This window comes from Eriocheir sinensis, chromosome 9 (assembly GCF_024679095.1).
Source record: "Eriocheir sinensis breed Jianghai 21 chromosome 9, ASM2467909v1, whole genome shotgun sequence".
Classification (NCBI taxonomy): Eukaryota; Metazoa; Arthropoda; class Malacostraca; order Decapoda; family Varunidae; genus Eriocheir; species Eriocheir sinensis.
In genome coordinates, this window is record NC_066517.1 from 10,027,568 (window position 1) to 10,052,526 (window position 24,959).

Below are 24,959 nucleotides of genomic sequence, written 5' to 3' on the forward strand. Positions count from 1 at the left end.
ATAACTTCAAAACTATGAATAGTATGGCAATTTCCTTTTGATCACAGATAATATACACAATAAAGTACCTATGGTACTATTTTCGTACACCTAGCTGAAGTTACAACAAATTTATTACACCGCAAAATGTTACCTTTTTATTTCGTCAAAAATTCGAGTTTTATAAATTTGTCATAAATTTATTTGAGGAAATTAATGCGTGATAATAGTACGTTTACTAAACACGAGGGTGGCGATCATTTTGATACTTGAATGTCTAAAATTGGTCAATTACTGACAGAGTTATTAAACATTATGTGTGCCAAAAACAAGTTTTGAGAAAAACCCATTTTTGTGTGAACATCTTCAATACCCCATAACAATCACTCCAACATGCACCAAATCCAAATATTTACTTATATAACTCTTCGGCCATTCCTGGAAGGTTGGTAGTGGTTGTTTAAGTAGTTCAGGCCATGTTTACGTCACGTTTATGTCACCTGTATAGACCCTACGGAAGGTGAGTTCTCCCTTGCCTGGTATACCTCTAAAGAAACCAAGGCTCCTGGTCCCGTGTTATAATCATATTAGGTTATATAACATATTTTTGATATATTATCTATATATATATATATATATATATATATATATATATATATATATATATATATATATATATATATAAAATGAAAATAACATATTCACTGGGTCTCAGTGGAGCCCACCCCGCCTCATTGTTGCCAGGACAGTTTATTTAGAAATTACCAGGTTGGTAATCAGGGCCAGGTGTTGTCTTGCTTTTCTTCTTTGACTTCTTTACTGCTTTCCGTGGCGTATATGCTGTGAACTCTTTGACACCCTCCTGGGAGGGTGGCTGATGCGTATCGTCACATTTCTTCCACCTTTTCAATATATTCTGGCGTCCTGCTTCACTTTTCGACTTTCTTTTTGCACTCGTACGTGGCATTGTCACTTACTATAGTCGGTACGACCAAACAAACGCACAAAAGTCATCACCATGGAAGATAGAGAATGACGTGAAGAGAGTAAATACATCCACTCCCGTCTTATTTCACGCACTGAGCCCAAGGCCATGCGGAACGCCAACTGCTCCCACTCCTCACCAGACAGACCCAAAGTATCGTACGCCGCTATCAATCAGAAAAATTCCGAAAAAAGCAGAAAAAACGAAAGAAATACAAGGAAAACAAAGCTTAGTGGATAAGAGGGCGTGTCCGCAGCGAAGGCATTTAAATGTCCAGCCATTTAAATCCGCTTTACGCGGCGTTATGCGCCTGGCAACCAGTCACCCCGGTTGAGTGAAGAGTGACGACGCCATACACGAAGTTTGAAAATTTCGACAATTTTCACCCAAATTGCCGAATTTCCCCCTTAACGTAGACAAGTGCCAGGCCCTTCAAGTTGGAACAAAAAATAAGAAGTTCGATTACGAAATACTCGGCGTTAAACTCACAAGCGTTCAATGCGTCAAGGACCTGGGGATTAAAATCGCGTCAAACCTCAAATTCTCACATCCATGCATCGATGCAGCAAATAAAGCGAACAGAATGTTGGGCTTCATTAAAAGAAATTTTTTATTCAAGAATAAAGATGTAATGCTTCCGCTCTACAATAGTTTAGTCAGACCCCACTTGGAATATGCGGTACAGTTTTGGTCTCCCCACCATGCAAAGGACATTGCTAAACTTGAAGGTGTTCAGCGTCGAGCAACAAAAATGATCCCTTCCTTGCGCAACAAATCCTACGAAGAAAGACTTTCCACCCTTAACATGTTCTCTCTTGAGAAACGTTGCCTCCGAGGAAAACTGATCGAATGTTTTAAAATACTTAATGGTTTCACGAATGTAGACAGAACAAAATTGTTTATGATCGATGACACTTTGCGAACGAGGAACAATGGCACAAAACTCAAATGTAGACAAGTAAATTCAGACTGCACCAAATTTTTCTTCACCAACGTTGTAGTGCGAGAATGGAATAAGCTCCCACCATCAGTGGTCCAGTGTAACACGATTGACTCCTTTAAAAACAAGCTCGACCGTCACTTCCTTCAACTTAATATTAACTAGAGTAGAAAAGCAACGTTTTGGAGCCATCTGATTAATGTAAAATCACTTAGGTTTAGGGACAGACCACCTAGTCTGGACCATGGGGTCTGTGTGGTCTGATTTTCTATGTAAATCTATGTAAATCTCTCCGTTCTTCTTTTTCCCCTTTATTTATGTTCTCCTTAGTGACTTATTCTTTCTCTCTTTTTTTTCTTTTCGTCTCCTTTTTCCTTCCTTCCGCTTTTTTCTTCTCGTCTTTTCTCTTCCATTTCTTCGTCTTCCTCACAAGTAATATTTCTTTCTCTTTGCTGGTTTTTTCCGTCCCTGTCTTCATTTTCATTCCTTGTTTTCGTCTTTCTTTTTCCTTCCTTCCATTTATTTTTTGTCGTCTTCTCCTCTCTTTCCTCTCTCCTCCCTCCCACAAGTAATATTTCTTTACATTTTGCTGTTTTTATTCCTTACATCTTCATTTTCATTCTTTTTTCCGTCTTTTCTTTTTCCTTCCTTTCATTTTTTCCTCTGCTTTTCTCTTCCCTTCCTCTCGCCTATTCCACGCCAGTAATATCTTTCTTTTTCCCTTCATTTTTCGCTTCCTTGTGTTCTAGCATAACCCTGCATTCTCTTTCATTTTTTTCGTTTCACTTTTCTTTCTCAATCCTCTCTTCCTCTCTTCCTCTTCTCTCTTTCCTCTCCTCCTCTCCAGTAATATCTCTATCTTTTTGCTTTCGTTCTTCGCTCCCGCCCTCGTGTAGTATCGTAACCCTGGCTAAGTAATGGCCGGCGGTTGGGGGCTTAGCTCAACGTACACCAGCGTCGAGCAGCAGCCACGCAAAGAATGGGGTGCTATTAGCCTGCTGTGTCCTGGCTCCAGCGTCGACTTCCTTCTCCTTTCTTCCTTGTCTTCTCCCTCGCCTCTCGCACCTCGCATTTCCTCCTTCCCATCCTTTCTTTAGGTGATCTCTCTCTTTTGTTGTTGTTGTTGTTGTTGCTGTTCTTTTTTGCTTCTTGCCCTTAATATTTCACTTTTTCTTCTTCTTTGTCTTCTTTCTTCTTCGCTTTCTTTGGCTTCTTTCTTTCTTTCTTTCCTTCTTTCTTTCTTCTACTTCCTCTTCTTCTTTAGACTTGTAACAGAGAGAAAAAGAAAGTAAGAAAGAAAGAAAAAAAAAGAAAGAACAACAAAACAGGAAAATAAAGGAAAATAAAGCTGAAAATAAAACGAAAAAACAAGCTAATATCAAACCCACGTATCATCCAACATCCCAATCCTCACCCTTCCTCTCCTCCTCCTCTCCCTTCCCCCCTTCCCCCACGCCCACAGGAGGTCAACTTCATGCTGCTGCGGGCTGGTGATGACCCGTCCGTGCTGCTCCGCTCCGTGAACCGCCTGCTGGGCCGCGTGTTCGTGCCGGCCGTGCGCACCAACCCCTCCGACCTGGACACGGCGCCGGGCAGTGGGAGTGCGCGGGATCATCTGTTGGCAGGCCTGCGCTCCTTCGCCTCGTCCCTGCATGGTGAGTGGGTTGGTTGCTTTTAGTTCCGTTATTGGTTGTTATGGGTGAAGGCATTAGACTAAAAGCAAAACTAAATGATATAAGACGAAAATAAATGTCTCAATGCTCACAAAATACTGATCTCGTCAAAAGAATAGAGAGAAAGAAAAATGTTGAAAGAACGAAGAGGAAGAAGGTGTCGAAAGAATACAGAGGAAGATGCCGAAAAGTACAGAGGAAGAAGATGCCGAAGAATACAGAGAAAGAAGATGCCGAAGAATACAGAGAAAGAAGATGCCGAAAAGTACAGAGGAAGAAGATGCCGAAGAATACAGAGAAAGAAAATGCAGAAGAATACAGAGGAAAAAGATGCCGAAAGAATACAGAATGCCTGCCTCCACGTGGTCTCCTGACGGCAACGAAGCTCAGACTAACATTGGTGTCAGGAATGGGATAGGGCGCTCTTATACCTCCCTGACGTTTCTACAAGCGTCCCCTTCTTTCTAGACAGCAGGGGACACTCGTAAAAACATCGGTTATAAGCGCGCCCCAACCCCAAGGTATAACTACTATGTTTGGGTGTTGAATTACCTTTACAGTCACACACAAACACTTTTACAATCACACACAGCCCCTTAACTCTACTTCCCCGCAAGCTAATTTCTAACTGCACACACATAGCTACCCTCACCCCCCCCCCCCCTCTTCCTCGCCTTCTGCAGTATCCGAGTCCATCCTTGAGGAGCGGGTGGTGCTGGCGAAGGCGGATGAGGGTGCGGAGGAGGTGCGTGGGCTGTCGGAGGCCCAGGCGGCGCTCACCCAGCCCGACCAAGTGCTGGCGGTGGAGAGGACTGTGGTGACGTGGCTCAAGCAGATTGGTGAGTGTTCGAGAGGGAAGAGGATGGGAAGGGAAGCGGAAAGGGAGAAAGGGAGGGTAGACAGAAGAAGGGTTGGGATTACAGACGTTGATTTGTATTAGATAAATGAAAAAAAATATTGTGGGTGAAGGTAATTGAGAGAGGAAGGAAAAAGAAGGAAGGGAAGAGAGAGAAGGAAGAGGATGGGAAGGGAAGTAGAAAGGGAGAAAGAGAGGATAGAAAGAAAAAGGGATGGGATTACAGACGTTGATTTGTATTAGAATAAAAATTAGATGAATGAAAAAGAGATATTGTGGGTGAAGGTAATTGAGAGAGGAAGGAAAAAGAATAAAGGGAAGCAGAAAGGTAGAAAGGGAGAGTAGAAAGAAGAAGGGATGGGATTACAGACGTTTATTTGTATTAGATGAATGGAAAGAATTATTTTGGGTGAAGGTAACTGAGAGAGGAAGGAAAAAGAAGGACGGGAAGAGAGAGAAGGAAGGAAGTGAAGTGTGTTTCAGTGACGTCAAAAGCAAAGAAAATAAACAACAGTGTCCACGTCTTCAAACCCAAGCCTTCCTGCTCTCCTTCCTTCCTTCCTTCTTCCAATGCCTCTCCGCTCCCCTTTCTTCCCCCCTTGAGGTCAAAATAACGTTGTCGCTGTTAATGAATGAGTCCCTCGCCACACGGAGCCGTGACCCAGTGAGAGGCGAGGTCAGGTCACGACAGCTCCTCGGCGGCAATATATCACCGCTAAACAATCTCTTGCTGACGTTGATGCGCTGTCACTAAACACGAGACCTTTTTTTTTTTTTGCCTAGTTTAATTTCTCTTGACTTATTTTCTTTCCATTTTTTTAGTGTTGTGTATTAAAATAAACTAGTGCTCTTTTTTTTCCCATTACTTTGCTTTCTCCTTTTTCACTATGACTTTATGATTTCCTGTAAAATGCGATAGATTTTAATAGCCAACCTGTTTTTTTTTCTTTCTGTTTATCTGCTACATCTACTAAGTCCTAAATGGCTTCTGTTATTTACCCCATTTATTTCCTTCCCTTTCTTTCTCCTCTTCCTTCCTGCTCTTCCCTGTGCTGTCTCTTATTACTTCGCTGGGTCCCTATTTCTTCCCCTTTACCCCCTTTCCCTCCCTTCAAGCCCTTCTTTATCTCCACAATACACTCATTACACCTTCACAGTTGGACAGAATTAGCCGCGAAACCAAGAAATCAATAAAACGAAGCAAGAAAAATCTTGAAGAATATATAGCGGAAACGAGTAAATCTAATCCTAAAGAATTTTTTAGCTATGTAAATAATAAAAAGTCACTCACTTGTGGTATCGAACCGCTTGCTAATGATAATGGTAACCACACGAACGATGAAAATGAAATGGCTACAATCCTAAATAACTTTTTCGCATCCGTATTTACCGACGAAGATTGTTTATCACCTCAACCGCCGGAGGTTAGAAGGACCGAAAAGATGTTAAGTGGCGTGCTCATCGTAGAAAGTGGCATTTTATGCACAATTGAAAAGATTAAAGTAAGCAAAGCTCCTGGTCCAGACAAAATTACCCCAAGGGTCTTAAAAGAAATCAAACATCATATTTGTAAACCGCTCTCCATCATATTCAATAAATCTTTAACAGCTGGAAAAGTTCCGTCGGATTGGAAACTAGCAAACGTCACACCAATTTTCAAAAAGGGGGACAAGTCTCATCCAGGAAACTATCGATCAATTAGCCTGACATCGATTGTTTGTAAATTAATGGAGACTATCATTCGCGACAATATGGTGAAATTCTTCGAAGAAAATAATATGATAAATAATTCGTAACATGGCTTCCGTAGTAAACGTTCGTGTTTAACTAACTTACTTGATTTTTTTCATGATATTTTTGAGGTGTTCGATGAAAGCAGATCAGTAGATATCATATATCTGGATTTTCAAAAGGCATTTGATAAGGTCCCCCACCAACGATTGCTCAGCAAACTATTGGCGCACGGTATCTCGGGTAACATTCACAATTGGCTTGTGGACTGGCTCTCTGAGCGGAAAGAGAGAGTAGTTCTAAACGGTGTTACATCTAACTGGCTCGACGTCAGAAGCGGCGTACCTCAAGGATCAGTGCTTGGCCCCATGCTCTTCTTAATTTATGTTAATGATATCGATTTTGGGCTCACTTGCAAAGTATCAAAATTTGCTGATGACACAAAAATTGCTAGTAAAGTAACTGCGACACTCGACGAAGAAGCTTTACAATCAGATCTAGATCGACTTGCACGTTGGGCCAATCAATGGCAAATGAAATTTAACGTTGACAAATATAAAGTGTTGCACATCGGAAAAAATAACAATCGCGTTCGGTACGTAATGAATGGCAAACAACTTTCTGCAGTAAGTAAAGAAAAGGATCTTGGAATCACTATATCAAGCGATTTAAAGCCCGGTCAGCATTGTTCAGAGGTAGTTAAAACTGCAAACAAATTGGTTGGCTTCATCGGACGAGTCTTTTATAATAAATCGGAAAAAGTAATACTAAAACTGTATAATTCGTTGGTTCGACCCCGTCTAGAGTACTGTGTACAGTTTTGGTCTCCCTACTACAGAAAAGACATAGAAAAGTTGGAACGGGTTCAACGAAGAGTACAAAGATGATTCCTAGGTTGAGAAATTTATCATATGAACGAAGGCTTAAAGAAGTAAATTTATTCAGTCTATCAAAACGAAGAATGCGAGGCGATCTAATAGAAGTATTTGAAATGTTTAAAGGATTCAGTGATATTAATGCGGAAGATTACTTTACAATTGATCGGTCAAATAGAACAAGAAGAAATCACAATTTGAAGATAAGTGGTAAAAGATTCTCGTCGCACGAAGCTAAACACTTCTTCTTCAATCGAGTTGTTAATGTTTGGAACTCTCTACCTTGTGATGTCGTTGATAGTACATCAGTTACGGCCTTCAAGAATAGATTAGACAAGTGTTTTGAATCCGACCACTAACTAAGATGTTACTCATTTTCGTAATAACGTTCAGTTCTTTCGAATACTGGTGTCCTTGTCCGCTTTTATTGCCCGGTTAGTGGTAGCAGTAATGGTAGTTCTTTCCTCTTTCCTACACAATTTCCATGCAGTTTTTCCATGCTGCATGGTTCTTTTTCCTTTCCTGCCAGCTTTGGCTGGAGGGATGGGGGGATGGGGAGGAGCCTTCGCCTTTGCTGTCCTTCATCTTCCACCTTTGATTAGATAGTTAGTGTAGCTTGTCACAAACAGCCTCGTAAGGACCAGCAGGTCTGCTGTTGTTTGTTCTTCCTTTGTGTTCCTTTGTGTTCCCACCGTCACTGAATCCGTTCCTTGCCTTTCCATTATCCTTTTCCCTCAGTACTGTAGAACACGTGAGCGTGAGTACAAATACCAATCAATTTAAAATCAACATATCCGTCACTTATAGGCCTCCAGGCCAATCACGCGAGGATGATGAAACAATGTAGCCCATAGCGTTTTGCAAAGAACACTCCGAAACAGTGATGCATTGATTTTGGGCGATTTTAATCTAGCGCATATAGACTGACACTCACGGGATCCGAGGGGGAGTCGCACAGGATGCTAGACTTCGTTGAAAATAACTGTCCTAGCCAAATGGTTAGTGAGCCAACGCGCGATAATAATATTCTTGATCTTGTATTAGTAACCCAAGAGAACTTAGTTGACAATGTTAGCGTTGGGGAACACCTCGGATCATGCGATTATAGACTGGTGCGTCTCGACATAAGAGCTTAAACAAGGATTGCAGAGAATACGATATTGGTTCCCAATTTTAAAAGAGCGGATTTTGAAAGAATAAGACAGTCATTAACGAACTTTCAATTAGTATCCAACATCGACGTCGAAGAATCTTGGCAAAACTTTAAAGCTCGATTACTAACTGAACAAAATAAATCCGTGCAATCTTGTGAAAAGCGCCGAAAAGTTAAAAATCCTCCGTGGTTTAATAATGAAATCAAACTTGCTGTCTAAAAGAGGAACGTGTTATATTGTCAAAAGAAAACCGATAACTCTACCGAAAATAGTACACGGTACTATGAAGCAAGACGACAAGTCAAAAGTTTAATCAAACAGGCGAAACGGAGGTACGAAGTAAACATTGCGGTGAATTGCAAGTCAGATCCTAAAAGTTTTTTAGATATGTAAACAACAAAATAGAGATTCGAAGTGGGATTGGCCCATTAACTGATAATTCAGGCAATATCGTGACAGACAGCCAACGCATAGCGAACACGTTAAATTCTTATTTCGCCTCGGTTTTTAATAGTAGTTCTACCGATACTGCTGCTGTTCCTAACACTATTGAGAATCCCAGTCATTCCCTCCCTGACTTTGAAATCAGTACAGATGAGGTTCTCAAAGCGCTGCAGTCACTTAAAATTAACAAAAGTCCAGGACCCGATAAAATATATCCAAAATTACTTAAAGAAATATCAAGAGATACTCAGACCTTAAACAATGCTGTTTAATATGTCTTTGCACTATGGTATCGTTCCTAGTGATTGAAAAATGGCTAACGTAACACTCATTTTCAAAAAAGGCGACCGAAAATTACCGGATAATTACAGGCCAATCAGCTTAACTTCAGTTATTGGCAAATTATTTGAGACAATCATTCGAGATAAAGTAATTAACTCCCAAGTGTGTAATTCGCTAATCCTGGACTCGCAACATGGTTTCTGTAACAAAAGATCTTGTTTGTCGAATGTATTAACGTTCTATAACGAGCTTTTTGCAGTCTATGATGTTTCAAATTCACTTGATAATATTTATTTGGACTTCCAGAAGGCGTCTGATAAAGTCCCACACTACAAGTTGCTTCATAAAATCAAGGAAATAGGCATCGGGGGTAAGCTTCACGTATGGATCAAGCACTGAAAAAGCAAAGAGTTGCAATAAATGGAGTGACCTCTAAGTGGATGCCAGTCACTAGTGGTGTCCCCCAAGGCTCTGTCCTGGGACCCGTTCTCTTCGTCATTTACATCAACGACAATGACCTTGGTCTCAATAATTTCATTAGTAAATTTGTGGACGACACGAAAATCGGCAATGCGGTACTTACAGAATGTGGCTGGCGGAGCCTACAAGAAGATTTGCGTAAAATATCAGATTGGTCAGTAAAATGGGAAATGCCTTTTAATATAAACAAGTGGCAGATTCTGCAAGTTGGATCTAGAAATATAAAGGACTATGAAATGTGCGGCGTTAAATTAAAAGCGTTCACTCGGTCAAAGATCTTGGCGTCACAGTCGCGTCTAACCTCAAGTTTTCCCAGCAGTGCAACGAGTCCGTTAAAAAAGCAAACAGGATGATGGGTTTGATTAAGAGAAATTTTTCATTCAAGAATAAAGATGTTATACTACCTTTGTATTATAGTTTCGTCAGACCTCATTTGGAGTATGCCGTGCAATTTTGGTCTCCCCACCATGCAAAAGACATCACTAAATTACAAGGTTTTCAGCGTAGAGCAACCAAGATGATTTCTTCCTTACGAAACAAACCCTATACGATCGAGGAAAGGCTGTCACATCTAAATCTGTTTTCTCTTCAAAAACGCCGCCTAAGAGGAAAACTGATCGAGTGCTTTAAAATACTTAACGGTTTTACCAACGTGGATCCGACAAAACTATTTGTGATGGATGATTCGACGCGAACGAGAAATAATGGCGCTAAACTCAAAATGTAGACAATTTCATTCATATTGCAAAAAATTTTACATCGCTAATGCTGTCGTTCGAGATTGGAACAGATTACCACCGTCAGTGGTACAGTGTAACTCGATTACATCGTCTAAGAATAATCTTGACCGCTATATCTCCTCCATCTCAATGTTCACTAGGTCAGTTTCAACATCATGGTGGCCGCATAACAACTGTCACTTAGGTTTAGGACAGACCACCTAATTTGGGCCTTAGGGCCTGCTCGTGTGGTCCGGTTATCTATGTAATTCTATGTAATATTCCTTGCCATCACTCCCGCCTTCACCTCCACAACGCACTCCTTCCACCACCTGCTTCACCTCCTTCCCGCCGCCGCAGAGTCCGTCCTGATCGAGATGGAGCAGCTTCGCCAGGAGACGGACGACGCGGGGCCGCAGGACGAGCTCGAGTACTGGAAGCGACGCATGGCCAAGTTCAAGTTCCTCTCAGAGCAGATGGAGTCGCCGCAGGTACTGATGAAGACTTGCCGTAGACTTCGTTAGGGGCTTCTGGTTATTGTCTGCTTGTGTTTACTTGGGGTGAAATATGTATAAGTACTTTTGGAGGTATTTTAAAGGACTTGTAAGCATGTGTTTGTTTCGTCTTTGTCTCGAGAGAATTCAGTTTCTTCTCTGGGAGTTGTCTCTTTAGGGGCTTGTGGTTATAGCTTTCCTGTGTGTTTACTTAGTGAAACACGTGTCTAAGTACTTGTGGAGGACTTGTAATCATGAGGTTGTGTTTATTCTTTGTTTTGTTTGTAGGGACCGTCGGTGTTGTGACTTGGTTAACGTCATTCAAAAAGTAAACAAACGCCTTCAGAGCTTTCTTAGGCACGTTCTTTGGCACTTTCTTAGGCAATACACCACCCACTACCTGCCCTCGTGTTCCCAGGTGCGCGGGGCCATCCTGGTGCTGCAGCTGGCGCGCTCGAAGGTGCTCAAGGTGTGGAAGGAGACGGACGCACGGGTGACGCACAACCTCGCCGAAGCCAAGGACAACGTGAAGTTCGTGTACGCCATCGAGGAGTACTGCCACCCCCTCTACCTCAACGACCCGGTGTGTGTGTGTGTGTGTGTGTGTCATTGCTAGGGGACCCACAGAGGGCCACCCTCGGGTGGCATGATATGCGGGGGTTGTGCGGGGGATTTAAGGGGCCAGGACAGGATTAGGATAAGGGTTTGGATGATGAAAGGTATTGTGATATGGTAAAGGGCCAGGGTTAGGGAGATTATGATTGATGATTCTATTCCTAAATGTGTCAGGAGTGGAACTATTTACTACATGAGATGGGAGATGATTCCCCTCTTGGATGCTGCGGGGAAAGAATGAATATTTGAATATACTAGTGTTAGTCTGGTAAGTGTGGTATCTAAGGTTGGGGCTGCTTCTAGTAAATCATGTAGTTGTCGGGTGTAAATAAGTGTCTTTATTTATGTCTACTAAATTGTTTGTGATTTTATGTAGCATTTGTTGTCTGTGTATTTGTCTTCATGTTGCTAATGGGTCTAGTTTTATGTCGTGTCTGTAATCATGTCTGGCCCGTCTTGCAGCTTTATTTTGTATGGCCTCTAATTTATTTATGTTATTGTCAGTGTGTGGGTCCCAGACGGTGTCACAATATTCTATGTGTGGCCGAATAAGTGTCTTATATGCATGAATTTTGATGTTTGTGTTACACCTGCTAAGGTTTCTACTCAGGAACCCCATGCGGGGCTCTGTGAGCCTTGGCCCTGATGCCAAAGAGGAAGTTAGTTTAGTAAAAACTGTGCTTCTGTGCTGACACCCTGCCTGGTCAAACTCTTTCGCCTCTGCCTGTCAACATCTACCTTTCCTTCCTGCTGGAAGTATGCCTTCATACAGCCTGTGCCTAAGAAGGGTGACCGCTCCAATCCCTCAAACTACCGTCCTATAGCTTTGCTTTCTTGTCTATCTAAAGCTTTTGAATCTATCCTTAACCGGAAGATTCAAAAGCACCTTTCCACTTCTGACGTTCTATCTGATCCCCAGTATGGGTTCCGCAAGGGGCGTTCTACTGGTGATCTCCTTGCCTTCCTAACTGATTCTTGGTCATCCTCTCTTAGCCGTTTCGGTGAAACCTTTGCTATTGTGCTGGACATATCAAAAGCCTTTGATAGGGTCTGGCACAAATCTTTGTTGTCCAAACTACCCTCCTACGGTTTCTATCCTTCACTCTGTACCTTTATCTCCAGTTTCCTCTCTGACGGTTCTATTTCTCCTGTGGTAGACGGTCACTGTTCGTCCCCTAAACCTATTAATAGTGGTGTTCTGCAGGGTTCTGTCCTATCTCCCACTCTCTTTCTGTTGTTCATTGATGATCTTCTTTCCAAAACAAACTGTCCTATCCATTCTTATGCCGATGACTCCACTCTGCATTATTCAACTTCTTTTAATAGAAGACCCACCCAACAGGAACTAAATGATTCCAGGCTGGAGGTGGCAGAAAGCTTAGCCTCAGACCTTACTATTATTTCCGATTGGGGCAAGAAGAACTTGGTGTCCTTCAATGCCTCAAAAACACAGCTTCTCCACCTATCCACTCGACACAATCTTCCAAACAACTATATCCCCTATTCTTTGACAACACTCAGCTATCACCTTCTTCAACACTAAGCATCCTCTGTCTATCCTTAACTCAAAATCTCAACTGGAAACTTCATATCTCTTCTCCTACTAAATCAGCTTCCTCGAGGCTGGGCGTTCTGTACCGTCTCCACCAGTTCTTCTCCCCCGCACAGTTGCTATCCATTTACAGGGGCCTTGTCCGCCCTCGTATGGAGTATGCATCTCATGTGTGGGGGGGCTCCATTCACACAGCTCTCTTGGACAGAGTGGAGTCTAAGGCTCTTCATCTCATCAGCTCTCCTTCTCTTACTAATAGTCTTCTACCTCTTAAATTTTGCTGCCATGTTGCCTCACTTTCTATCTTCTATCGATATTTTCATGCTGACTGCTCTTCCGAACTTGCTAACTGCATGCCTCCCCCCCTCCCGCGGCCTCGCCACACATGACTTTCTACTCAAGCTCATCCCTTTACTGTCCAAATCCCTTATGCAAGAGTTAACCAGCATCTTGACTCTTTCATCCCTCACGTTGGTAAACTCTGGAACAATCTTCCTTTATCTGTATCTCCTCCTGCCTACGACTTGAACTCCTTCAAGAGGAGGGTATCAGGACACCTCTCCTCCTGAAATTGACATATATCTTTCGGCCACTCCTCTAACTCTTTTTAGGAGCATTGAGTATTGGGCTTTTTTTTTTTAACATTTGTTACCTTTTTTTTATGCCCTTGAACTGACTCCTCTGCTGTAAAAAAAAAAAAAGAGAGAGAGAGAGATAAAGCTTGAGTAGTTTATAAAAAAGAGAAGTTGGAGCAGGTGAAGAGTAGGAGGAGGAGGAGGAGGAGGGAAGGATGACAGTTAACATAGGAGGAAGGTAAAGAAACAGGAGGAGGAGAAAGGAGAGGAATGGGAGGTATAAGGAGTGAATAAAAGAAATTGATAAAGGTGGGAGGTGGAGAAAAAGGAGGAGGAGGAGAAAGGAGAAGAATGGGAGGTAGGAGGAGGGAAAGAAATACAATAGAGGTGGAAAGTAAAGAAAAAGAAGAAGAATGGGAGGTATGTCATTAGTGAAGAAGGATGACAGTAGAGGCAGGTAATGAAAAAGGAGAAGAATGGGAGGTAGCAGGAGGGAAAGAAATACAATAGAGGTGGAAAGTAAAGAAAAAGAAGAAGAATGGGAGGTATGTCATAGGGTGAAGAAGGATGACAGTAGAGGCAGGTAAAGAAAAAGAAGTAGAAGAAGAATGGGAGGTATGTCATAGGGTGAAGAAGGATGACAGTAGAGGCAGGCAAAAAAAAAGAAGTAGAAGAAGAATGGGAGGTATGTCATAGGGTAAAGAAGGATGACAGTAGAGGCAGGTAATGAAAAAGGAGAAGAATGGGAGGTAGCAGGAGGGAAAGAAATACAATAGAGGTGGAAAGTAAAGAAAAAGAAGAAGAATGGGAGGTATGTCATAGGTAAAGAAGGATGACAGTAGAGGCAGGTAAAGAAAAAGAAGTAGAAGAAGAATGGGAGGTATGTCATTGGTGAAGAAGGATGACAGTAGAGGCAGGTTAAGAAAAAGAAGTAGAAGAAGAATGGGAGGTATGTCATAGGTGAAGAAGGATGACAGTAGAGGCAGGTAAAGAAAAAGAAGTAGAAGAAGAATGGGAGGTATGTCATAGGTAAAGAAGGATGACAGTAGAGGCAGGTAAAGAAAAAGAAGAAGAATGGGAGGTATGTCATAGGTAAAGAAGGATGACAGTAGAGGCAGGTAAAGAAAAAGAAGAAGAATGGGAGGTATGTCATTGGTGAAGAAGGATGACAGTAGAGGCAGGTAAAGAAAAAGAAGTAGAAGAAGAATGGGAGGTATGTCATAGGGTGAAGAAGGATGACAGTAGAGGCAGGTAAAGAAAAAGAAGTAGAAGAAGAATGGGAGGTATGTCATTGGTAAAGAAGGATGACAGTAGAGGCAGGCAAAGAAAAAGGAGAAGAATGGGAGGTAGCAGGAGGGAAAGAAATACAATAGAGGTGGAAAGTAAAGAAAAAGAAGAAGAATGGGAGGTATGTCATTGGTGAAGAAGGATGACAGTAGAGGCAGGTAATGAAAAAGAAGTAGAAGAAGAATGGGAGGTATGTCATAGGTGAAGAAGGATGACAGTAGAGGCAGGTAAAGAAAAAGAAGTAGAAGAAGAATGGGAGGTATGTCATAGGTGAAGAAGGATGACAGTAGAGGCAGGTAAAGAAAAAGAAGTAGAAGAAGAATGGGAGGTATGTCATAGGTAAAGAAGGATGACAGTAGAGGCAGGTAAAGAAAAAGGAGAAGAATGGGAGGTATGTCATAGGTGAAGAAGGATGACAGTAGAGGCAGGTAAAGAAAAAGAAGTAGAAGAAGAATGAGAGGTATGTCATAGGTAAAGAAGGATGACAGTAGAGGCAGGTAAAGAAAAAGGAGAAGAATGGGAGGTAGCAGGAGGGAAAGAAATACAATAGAGGTGGAAAGCAAAGAAAAAGAAGAAGAATGGGAGGTAGCACGAGGGAAAGAAATACAATAGAGGTGGAAAGCAAAGAAAAAGAAGAAGAATGGGAGGTATGTCATAGGGTAAAGAATGATGACAGTAGAGGCAGGTAATGAAAAAGAAGTAGAAGAAGAATGGGAGGTATGTCATAGGGTAAAGAAGGATGACAGTAGAGGCAGGTAATGAAAAAGAAGTAGAAGAAGAATGGGAGGTATGTCATAGGGTAAAGAAGGATGACAGTAGAGGCAGGTAATGAAAAAGAAGTAGAAGAAGAATGGGAGGTAGCAGGAGGGAAAGAAATACAATAGAGGTGGAAAGCAAAGAAAAAGAAGAAGAATGGGAGGTATGTCATAGGTAAAGAATGATGACAGTAGAGGCAGGTAAAGAAAAAGAAGTAGAAGAAGAATGGGAGGTATGTCATAGGGTGAAGAAGGATGACAGTAGAGGCAGGTAAAGAAAAAGAAGTAGAAGAAGAATGGGAGGTATGTCATAGGGTAAAGAAGGATGACAGTAGAGGCAGGTAAAGAAAAAGAAGTAGAAGAAGAATGGGAGGTATGTCATTGGTAAAGAAGGATGACAGTAGAGGCAGGTAAAGAAAAAGGAGAAGAATGGGAGGTAGCAGGAGGGAAAGAAATACAATAGAGGTGGAAAGCAAAGAAAAAGAAGAAGAATGGGAGGTATGTCATAGGTAAAGAAGGATGACAGTAGAGGCAGGTAAAGAAAAAGGAGAAGAATGGGAGGTAGCAGGAGGAAAATACAGTTAATAGAGATGGGAGGTAAAGAAAATAGGAGGAGAAGGGAGAAGAATAAGAAGTATGTCTCATGGTGCATTCCCTCTCGTCCCCCTCATCATCGCCCACCACACTCAGCCCGGCATGACGCCCTACATCATGATGCTGTTCAACACGGTGCGCATGATCCACTCCATCTCCAAGTACTACAACACCTCCGACAAGCTCTCTGCCCTGCTCATCAAGGTGTGTGCATAGCTGTTTAATGACCCGATGATTCAGAAAGCCTCCCAAACTCACTCTACAAAGGGGGTATCTCTTTGGCTGACTGGTTGAGGAGTGACGTTCCCATCTAGCCGGTCACAGGTTTGTTTCCTGGTGCCGGTAAAACTCTTTCCGGATATGGATTATTTTCTTTTCCTCCACAGATCACCAACCAGATGATCCGAGCCTGTCAGGTGTACATCTCTCGGCAAGGCACAGCTTCCATCTGGTCCCAGCCGCGGTCAGATGTGCGGGTCAAGATACAGCACTGCCTCAAGCTGCACGCCACCTACCGCTCCGCCTACCAGAAGACCAAGGTGAGGGACGAAGAGGGAAAGTGATTGTAAATAGTGTAAGTGATAAGTGTAAATTTGAAAGTATGAGGAATGGTGTGATGTGAAAATGAGGGTATAAGGAAAGGCTCTGTCGTATCGATGTAATTTTGTTCAGTTCCACACTTCGACATAGAGGTTTTGTAAGCTGCCAAACCAAAAACACAAACTATGAAAATCCTTTGTGTAGTGTGTCTGGTGTTGATATAGAAGGTAAGAAATCTGAGGGAACTATGTAGGAAAACTCTTTGGTATCTGGTGCTGAGTTGCAGAGTTTTACCCACACTAAGAAAGGTATCACAAAAGCTTCCCTCACTCATTCTTCTCTCACTCACTCTCCTTCCCCTCCACACACTCTCAGGAGAAGCTCGAGGCCATGCCGGGGGAGCGTCCGTTCAGCTTCAGCGAGCAGTACGTGTTCGGGAAGTTCGAGGCGTTCTGCTGCCGGCTGAACAACATCACGGGGCTCTTCGACGACATTGACAAGTTCTCCGGCTTTTTCGAGGGACGCGCTGAGTGTGAGGCGAAGAGACACGTTGTCCTTTTTGCTCTTTTTGTTGCTGTTCACATAGGGTTATTTTTTGTAGTGAGGGAGAGAAAGGGAGTTTTTGTTGGTTTTTTTAGAGAGGGAGTTTTGTTATTATTTTTTTAGATAGAGGAAGCTTTGTTATTATTTTTAGCATATATTGGATTTTTTTTTACATGTTATTATTGTTGCTCTTTTTGTTCCTTATAGGGTTATTTTTTTAGAGAGAGAAAAAGAGAAAGTTTTGTTTGTATTTTTAGGATTTCTGGGATTTTTTCACATATATATATATATATATATATATATATATATATATATATATATATATATATATATATATATATATATATATATATATATATATATATATATATATATATATATATATATATATATATATATATATATATATATATATATATATATATATATATATATATATATATATATAGGTTATTTTGCATTTTTCTGGAATTAGGGATTTGGGGGAAGACTATTTTTTTTATGATATTAGACATTTCAAGGCGATAATAGTTGGTCAAGTATTTATCTTATTTTTAGGGATATTAATAATTTTTAGGGAGATTTATCAATATATTTAGCATTTTAAGCTGGGGATCGTTAGCTGAGAAGTCCTTAAAAGTAGGTTTGGTAGTATATTAAAATCATTCAGTAGTGTAGATGAGACGTGTTTTTAGTTGCATTGCCCAAAAGGTAGAGTAGATGTACTATTTCACTTCTCTTTTCCCGTTTTCACAAGATTTCACGTTCACCAGTCATGAATTAACGTAACAATTTGCTCTGTGATTTGATGTTCCATACAGAAGACAGAGCAAAAGAACTACATCACTTATTATCCATTTTTCACAAGATATAATTATGGCCAGCACAGTCATGAAGTAACGTAACTCTTTCCTATATAATTCAATCTTGCGTGCAGAAGCTAGAGCATGCATATCTCTCACTTATTTTGTCACTTCTATCAAGTTTCACGACTGGCATTATATAAAGTCAACGTTATATTTTGTTCCCCTAATATAATGATTCGTCCGCATACATTCTTGCAGAGGAATCCCCACGGAAGCTTGTGTGCCGTAATGTATTGTTTGGTGGTGGCTTTGGTGTGTGGTGCGGAGAGATAACATGTATGATTTTGTTGTTGGCGGTGATGATAACGGTGAAGTGTCGAGGCTGGCGGCAAAGTGACGCTGCCAGCTCAACAACACCTGCCTAGCTTGACCCTAAACACTCGCCTTTCCTGTGTCCCGCTCATACATGACACACTCGGATCATGTCATGTGCCTCCTCCCACAGCCCTTCCGTCACCCTACTGCAGGAATGGAAGGATTATTGTGCCTCCTTTATGTTCCTATTCACTAAAAACTATATCAGTTCAAAGCTGGTGGGTTAAGACAAAATTCCTACCCATATTTTGCCACATAAGAGTGGAACCATTAGCTGTTTTTGTGTTTCTTCCCATCAGTATCTCTGTATTTAACTGAACAGAGACCTTACATCATTTTCCTTGTCCATAGTTTACTTGGTAATTACTGGTATCGTTTCTGCACTAAATTTCTCTAAGGAAGAAGTCGGGGCATATGTGTGAATTTCAGCTCATTGCCTCAGTGCTCATTTTTGTGTCTTTAGTATTTAGCGGCAGTGTGAGTGTCGTGGCGTCACACAGGAAGGGCGAAGCACTAAACCAGATGAAGTAACTAGTGAATGAAGAGTTAACAAGTGGTGTGTGGTGGTGTGCTAAGTGCCGTAGATCGAGACTCAATGCCCGCTATGCCCTCCTTGCTGCCCCCCTCTCTCGTCATGCTGTGGCTGGGTGGTGGGGGCGGCGGGGCGGGGCAGAGGACCACCGCCAGGGTTCCTTGCCATGGTGGTGGGCCTTCCTGGGGCTTCCCATCTGCTTGAAGAATACAAATCAGTCATTCAGTTTTGGCATACACTAGAGAGGGGGAGTTGTATGTTTTCCAATTAGTACTTTATCATTCCTGTTATAGTAGTCACCTATTTCTATCAGGTTATAAAACTCTTCTGGAGAACTGAGCTGAGGTATGGAAATGATGTACTGTCAGGATAAACTTTACTGTATGTACTATTAAACTTTGTCTGGCAATATTTCAGTTCCATTTGCTCAGTTATTTTTCAGATTAATTTTTTCCTGGTAAAAGTACAGAGAATGGTACTTACAGATTGTAGAACGTACCCCAATAGGACACCAGTAACAGGAAAGTTGTCTGCTCCTCTTATTGTTTTGTTTACATCATGGATCATTGACACAGTCACTTTGTTTTGAGTTCATTGGCGTCCAGCAGGTGTTGGAAGCCTCCCCCGTGGGTCGTTGGGGCTCAGTAGAGACTCAACTGTTCTTCTGCTCACAGCTTGTGTGTTCATCCATTGTTTTGTTTTGTTTTCGGTATGATGCCGCATGCCGGCGACACGTCTGTCTCCCCACAGCCTTGCTGCCCATGGAAACCGGTAAGTGAGGTGCACCACTGTCTCTCTGTCTCTCTTCTTCTTGTTCTGTCTCTCCCTCCATCCTGTAGTTGTTTTGTCCTTTATCTCCCCCTCCTGTAGTGGTCTCGTCCTGTGTCTCTGTCCCTCAGGGGTACTACCTACTGTCTCTCCCTCCATCCTGTAGTTGTTTTGACCTTTATCTCTCCCTCCTGTAGTGGTCTCGTCCTGTGTCTCTGTCCCTCAGGGGTACTACCTACTGTCTCTCCCTCCATCCTGTAGTTGTTTTGTCCTTTATCTCTCCCTCCTGTAGTGGTCTCGTCCTGTGTCCCTGTCCCTCAGGGCTACTACCTACTGTCTCTCCCTCCATCCTGTAGTTGTTTTGTCCTTTATCTCTCCCTCCTGTTGTGGTCTCGTCCTGTGTCCCTGTCCCTCAGGGCTGCTACAGGACGTGTCATCTGTTTAGTCCCAAAACTTAAGTCTGGGAGGACTCTGGAAAATTTTTGAGTGTCAGGAATTAGAGTTTTCATTATTTGTCTTTTGAAAATGATAGATTAATGTGTACTGCAGAACTAGTACCAAGGGAATGTACATTGATCCTCATGAGATGACTTTTGACAACTAATGTAACTCTGAACTTGTCCAAGGAAGGGAGTCAGTGGCATAGCTAAGAGAGATTATGGTGAGGCGCTAATTGAAAATGTCCCCAAGCTCCAAATGGAGGGGACCCCAAGGACCTCTTAAATTCTTGCTACAGTTAATGGGGTATTATCCTCTTGTGACTCCCCATGAATGGTAGTCCAACCCTCCCTGCTGTAGCTGTCTTGTCCTTTCTCTAATGCTCACTTATCCCCTCTGTCTTCCCTATTCTTGTAGCTGTCTTGTCCTTTCTCTGATGCTCACTCACCTTATCCCCTCTGTCTTCCCTATTCTTGTAGCTGTCTTGTCCTTTCTCTGATGCTCACTCACCTTATCCCCTCTGTCTTCCCTATTCTTGTAGCTGTCTTGTCCTTTCTCTGATGCTCACTCACCTTATCCCCTCTGTCTTCCCTATTCTTGTAGCTGTCTTGTCCTTTCTCTGATGGTAACTTATCCCCTCTGTCTTCCCTATTCTTGTAGCTGTCTTGTCCTTTCTCTGATGCTAACTTATCCCCTCTGTCTTCCCTATTCTTGTAGCTGTCTTGTCCTTTCTCTGATGGTAACTTATCCCCTCTGTCTTCCCTATTCTTGTAGCTGTCTTGTCCTTTCTCTGATGCTAACTTATCCCCTCTGTCTTCCCTATTCTTGTAGCTGTCTCGTCCTTTCTCTGATGCTCACTCACCTTATCCCCTCTGTCTTCCCTATTCTTGTCGCTGTCGTGTCCTGTCTCTGATGCTCACTCACCTTATCCCCTCTGTCTTCCCTTTTCTTGTAGCTGTCTTGTCCTTTCTCTGATGCTAACTTATCCCCTCTGTCTTCCCTATTCTTGTAGCTGTCTTGTCCTTTCTCTGATGCTCACTCACCTTATCCCCTCTGTCTTCCCTATTCTTGTAGCTGTCTTGTCCTTTCTCTGATGCTCACTCACCTTATCCCCTCTGTCTTCCCTATTCTTGTAGCTGTCTTGTCCTTTCTCTGATGCTCCCTTATCCCCTCTGTCTTCCCTATTCTTGTAGTTGTCTTGTCCTTTCTCTGATGGTAACTTATCCCCTCTGTCTTCCCTATTCTTGTAGCTGTCTTGTCCTTTCTCTGATGGTAACTTATCCCCTCTGTCTTCCCTATTCTTGTAGTTGTCTTGTCCTTTCTCTGATGCCCACTCACCTTATCCCCTCTGTCTTCCCTATTCTTGTAGCTGTCTTGTCCTTTCTCTGATGCTCACTCACCTTATCCCCTCTGTCTTCCCTTTTCTTGTAGCTGTCTTGTCCTTTCTCTGATGCTCACTCACCTTATCCCCTCTGTCTTCCCTATTCTTGTAGCTGTCTTGTCCTTTCTCTGATGCTCACTCAACTTATCCCCTCTGTCTTCCCTATTCTTGTTGTTGTCTTGTCCTTTCTCTGATGCTCACTCACCTTATCCCCTCTGTCTTCCCTATTCTTGTTGTTGTCTTGTCCTTTCTCTGATGCTCACTCAACTTATCCCCTCTGTCTTCCCTATTCTTGTAGCTGTCTTGTCCTTTCTCTGATGGTAACTTATCCCCTCTGTCTTCCCTATTCTTGTAGTTGTCTTGTCCTTTCTCTGATGCTCACTCACCTTATCCCCTCTGTCTTCCCTATTCTTGTAGCTGTCTTGTCCTTTCTCTGATGCTCACTCAACTTATCCCCTCTGTCTTCCCTATTCTTGTAGCTGTCTTGTCCTTTCTCTGATGCTCACTCACCTTATCCCCTCTGTCTCCCCTATTCTTGTAGTTGTCTTCAGTCTTCCCAGTGTAGTTATTCCATCCTCTGTCTCTTCTTTCCTCTTGTAGTTGTCTCTTTCTTTCTTTCTCTGTTTCTCATTCTTTTTTTCCCCTCTTACTCTCTTACTCTCTCCTGTAGTTATCTTGTTCTCTGTCTCCCTCTGTCACTTTCTTACTAAACCCACTTCCCTCTGTCTTTCCCTTTGCACTTCTGTCATCCTCTGTCTCTTTGTCTTTCTCATTCTTTCTTTCCCATTTCCATCTCTCTCCATCTCTTGCATTTGTCTCATAATCCTTCTGTCACATTTCCTTTCTTACTTTTTCTGTCCCCTTTTCTTTCTCTCTCTCTGTCTCTCCATCCTTCTTGTAGTTGTCTCCTTTTCTGTCACTCCCTCTCGTAGTCGTCACATTCCCGTCCCTCAGACAGTCTTCACGTACACGATGACAGCGACTTGCCTCCTCCCATGCTGGCCCGTGGAGTGGCGGAGTGACTCGCATCCAGAACACTGACTGAGCTCACTCCAGTCCTGCCAGCCCTGCCTCACACCTCTTTTCCTCCTCACCCGACACCTTGCCCTTTCCTTCTCTTGCCCCCTCACCCTGCTCTTCAACCCTCTCGCAGCCTCACTCACTTGGAATGGCCAAAGGAAACTCACGTGGCATTCTGTGTTGTCTGGGCTGCAAACTCGCCTTCTTTCTTCCTTCTTCGATTCTTCCGTCATGGCTGTCCACTTGTTCCGCTTCAAATGGTTGTTTTTATTGATTTTTCAGCAGCATTTTGACATGTTTTTGTGTACTGTTACCGAGTGCTTGTGAACGACGAGTGTGTGTTAGTGTGCGTGTTTGGATGTGGGTGACATACTAGTGTTTCCATATGGTTTGACCATTAACATAATTTCCAATACAAGAGGAGGAGGAAATAGTTGAATGGTAGTGGGGTCATAGTACGAGTAAGGACGTTCATACGTTCATTCTAAAGACAAAGGGAGGAGGTTTTGGTGGAGTGATAATAGGGTCAGGATGAAAACCTAAAAAGATACTGTACAAAAGAGATAATGACCCACAATTGACCTCTCTTTTTGGCCAGTCTTCTCTCCTTCCTCATGGGAGCAGTGCCTGGCGGGCCTTTTTGTTTTCATTTGTGTTTGCCCTCGAGCTGCTTCTTGTGCTGTAAAAAGAAAGTAAAGTCTCGTTTTATGGCTTGACACAGCTTTTGATCTGACTTAGCTTGACTTAACTAACCTTGCCAATTCAGACGTCACCCGAGACACCTGTTTCCCCGAGGCTCACCCGAACACTACCTTATTGCAGAGATTCTGACGTCCTGCCGCTGTACATTTGTCGCCTCATCGCCTCTCCTCCTTCTCAGCTTCTCGACCCCAGACTCGCTGTACATAACTCACTCACTTGGATTCCTCACTCCACTTCCAGCTTTGGACAACCCGACACAACACTCACTAAACACATCCTTGTACTTATTAATCTTTAGTCACAGAACTGTAGGTCATACATGATCTTAGACTTTCCTTTCAAAACTTTGAATTTTTTAAACAAAATTTCTTTCAATTTTTGCACTATGATAATTTTTTTCCATTTTTCGTTAATTTCAGGTATTGGTCAAACGGGCAGTAATAAGACCAAGTCAGGTTGTAATAAAGTAATTTATAATTAAGCTGAGCTTCTCCCTGACACTGGACCACAGTGTCGGCTTTTCCCCGCCTTCCTTGGCCATGCCAGGGCCTCGCGGCGGGGGTACAAACAGCCTCGGCGTCCTCACTCACGCTGTCACCACCAGGTGAAAAGAAGCTGTTACTTGCACTTCAAGTGAGATTCTATTTGTCCACTGGTCTGTTCCCCGGGGCACAGCGTCACGGCTGTGTGTGTGGCGTGCTGCACGTGGGAGGCGGTGCAGCGTGGGGTGACCTGCTGTGCCCCAGGATGCTCACTGGCCACAATGATGAGAAGAAAAGAGTCTGGACGCCGAGGTCACTTGTTTATATTCCCGCTGGCGAGCAGGACGGCCAGACCCACCGGGTTAGTCTCGCCTCAGCGCCCACCAGCGCTCCAGCCTCAGCCCCGCCCCCTTGCCCCCTCACAGAAAAAAATGCACCCCAGTGGAGGCTAAGAGAAACATTCTGGCTGTTAATGAAACTTGCTGTTCCGGGAGTTTATTTTCTTGATGCGTTTGCATTTATTCTCCTTCGACGAGTCCCCTCGGAGCATGAGGAAAGCATTGATTCATTACATCCAACTGTTGAGAAACCCTCGAAGTGGAATAACTGTGAAACTTGCTAAGCAGACCTTCCATCAACTACTCGTTTGCACTTTTCTTGTGAAATATGACTCCTGTAATTTTTTATCAAGACCAAAGTATGAGACGACCTGTTATTCACACAGATATCACCGAAAAGTACCACACATCACTGACCTCTTAAAGGGCGGAAACATTTGCAAGGTGTGTGCCTTGCAGCTCATTACCCTCAATACAGTGTACTGACCATTTTAATTCCTGCAAAACTGTCTCTCCATCTTAAATGTTAGAGGTGAGGCCCACTGTTTTTTCTTAGCATTGTAGCTTGATACAGTACCATTGACAGAGTCACTGACAGCCATAACATTCTCTATAAAACACATCAGTGTAGTCCTCCATTAGTCTCTTCATTAGTGTACAATTAGATATCAATCACCTTGACAACAAACAGTCTCTCCTCGGAGGCCCCTGTAGGCAGCGTGGGAGGGTTGGCGCAAACCCTCGGCTGAGCGCAGGAGCCCTGGCCCACGGGAGAAGCACACAGAGCCAGACAGACAGTTTTCAGTAGGCGCCTCACCCCCTCACCCCGGAGCATTTTTCACAAGTAGTGTTGTAGATTTTTTAACTCACTCCTGCGACCCCATAACCCCAATCAGCTGATGCAGCACGCAGTGACCACCAAAGGGCAAGAGAAACATGTAAATAAACCCCAAACAACACATGTACATTTATACATACACAGACTTTAAAAACACCACATGAGTATGAGGCAGCACCGTGGCACGTGACCTGCGGCGTGTGTAC

At 42.8% G+C, this 24,959-nt stretch overlaps 1 protein-coding gene across 1 annotated transcript in view; it reads left to right on the top strand.

The window, feature by feature from the left end:
- LOC126996277 (dynein axonemal heavy chain 5-like) overlaps positions 1-24,959 on the top strand; it is a 106,552-nt gene that overhangs the window by 29,426 nt on the left and 52,167 nt on the right. Inside the window, exons 5-12 of the mRNA XM_050856654.1 lie at positions 3,367-3,559; positions 4,261-4,416; positions 10,479-10,609; positions 11,031-11,195; positions 16,087-16,194; positions 16,377-16,529; positions 16,906-17,062; positions 19,537-19,557. Of these exons, the coding sequence (XP_050712611.1) occupies positions 3,367-3,559; positions 4,261-4,416; positions 10,479-10,609; positions 11,031-11,195; positions 16,087-16,194; positions 16,377-16,529; positions 16,906-17,062; positions 19,537-19,557 (1,084 nt within the window). The remainder of the gene's footprint in view (positions 1-3,366; positions 3,560-4,260; positions 4,417-10,478; positions 10,610-11,030; positions 11,196-16,086; positions 16,195-16,376; positions 16,530-16,905; positions 17,063-19,536; positions 19,558-24,959) is intronic.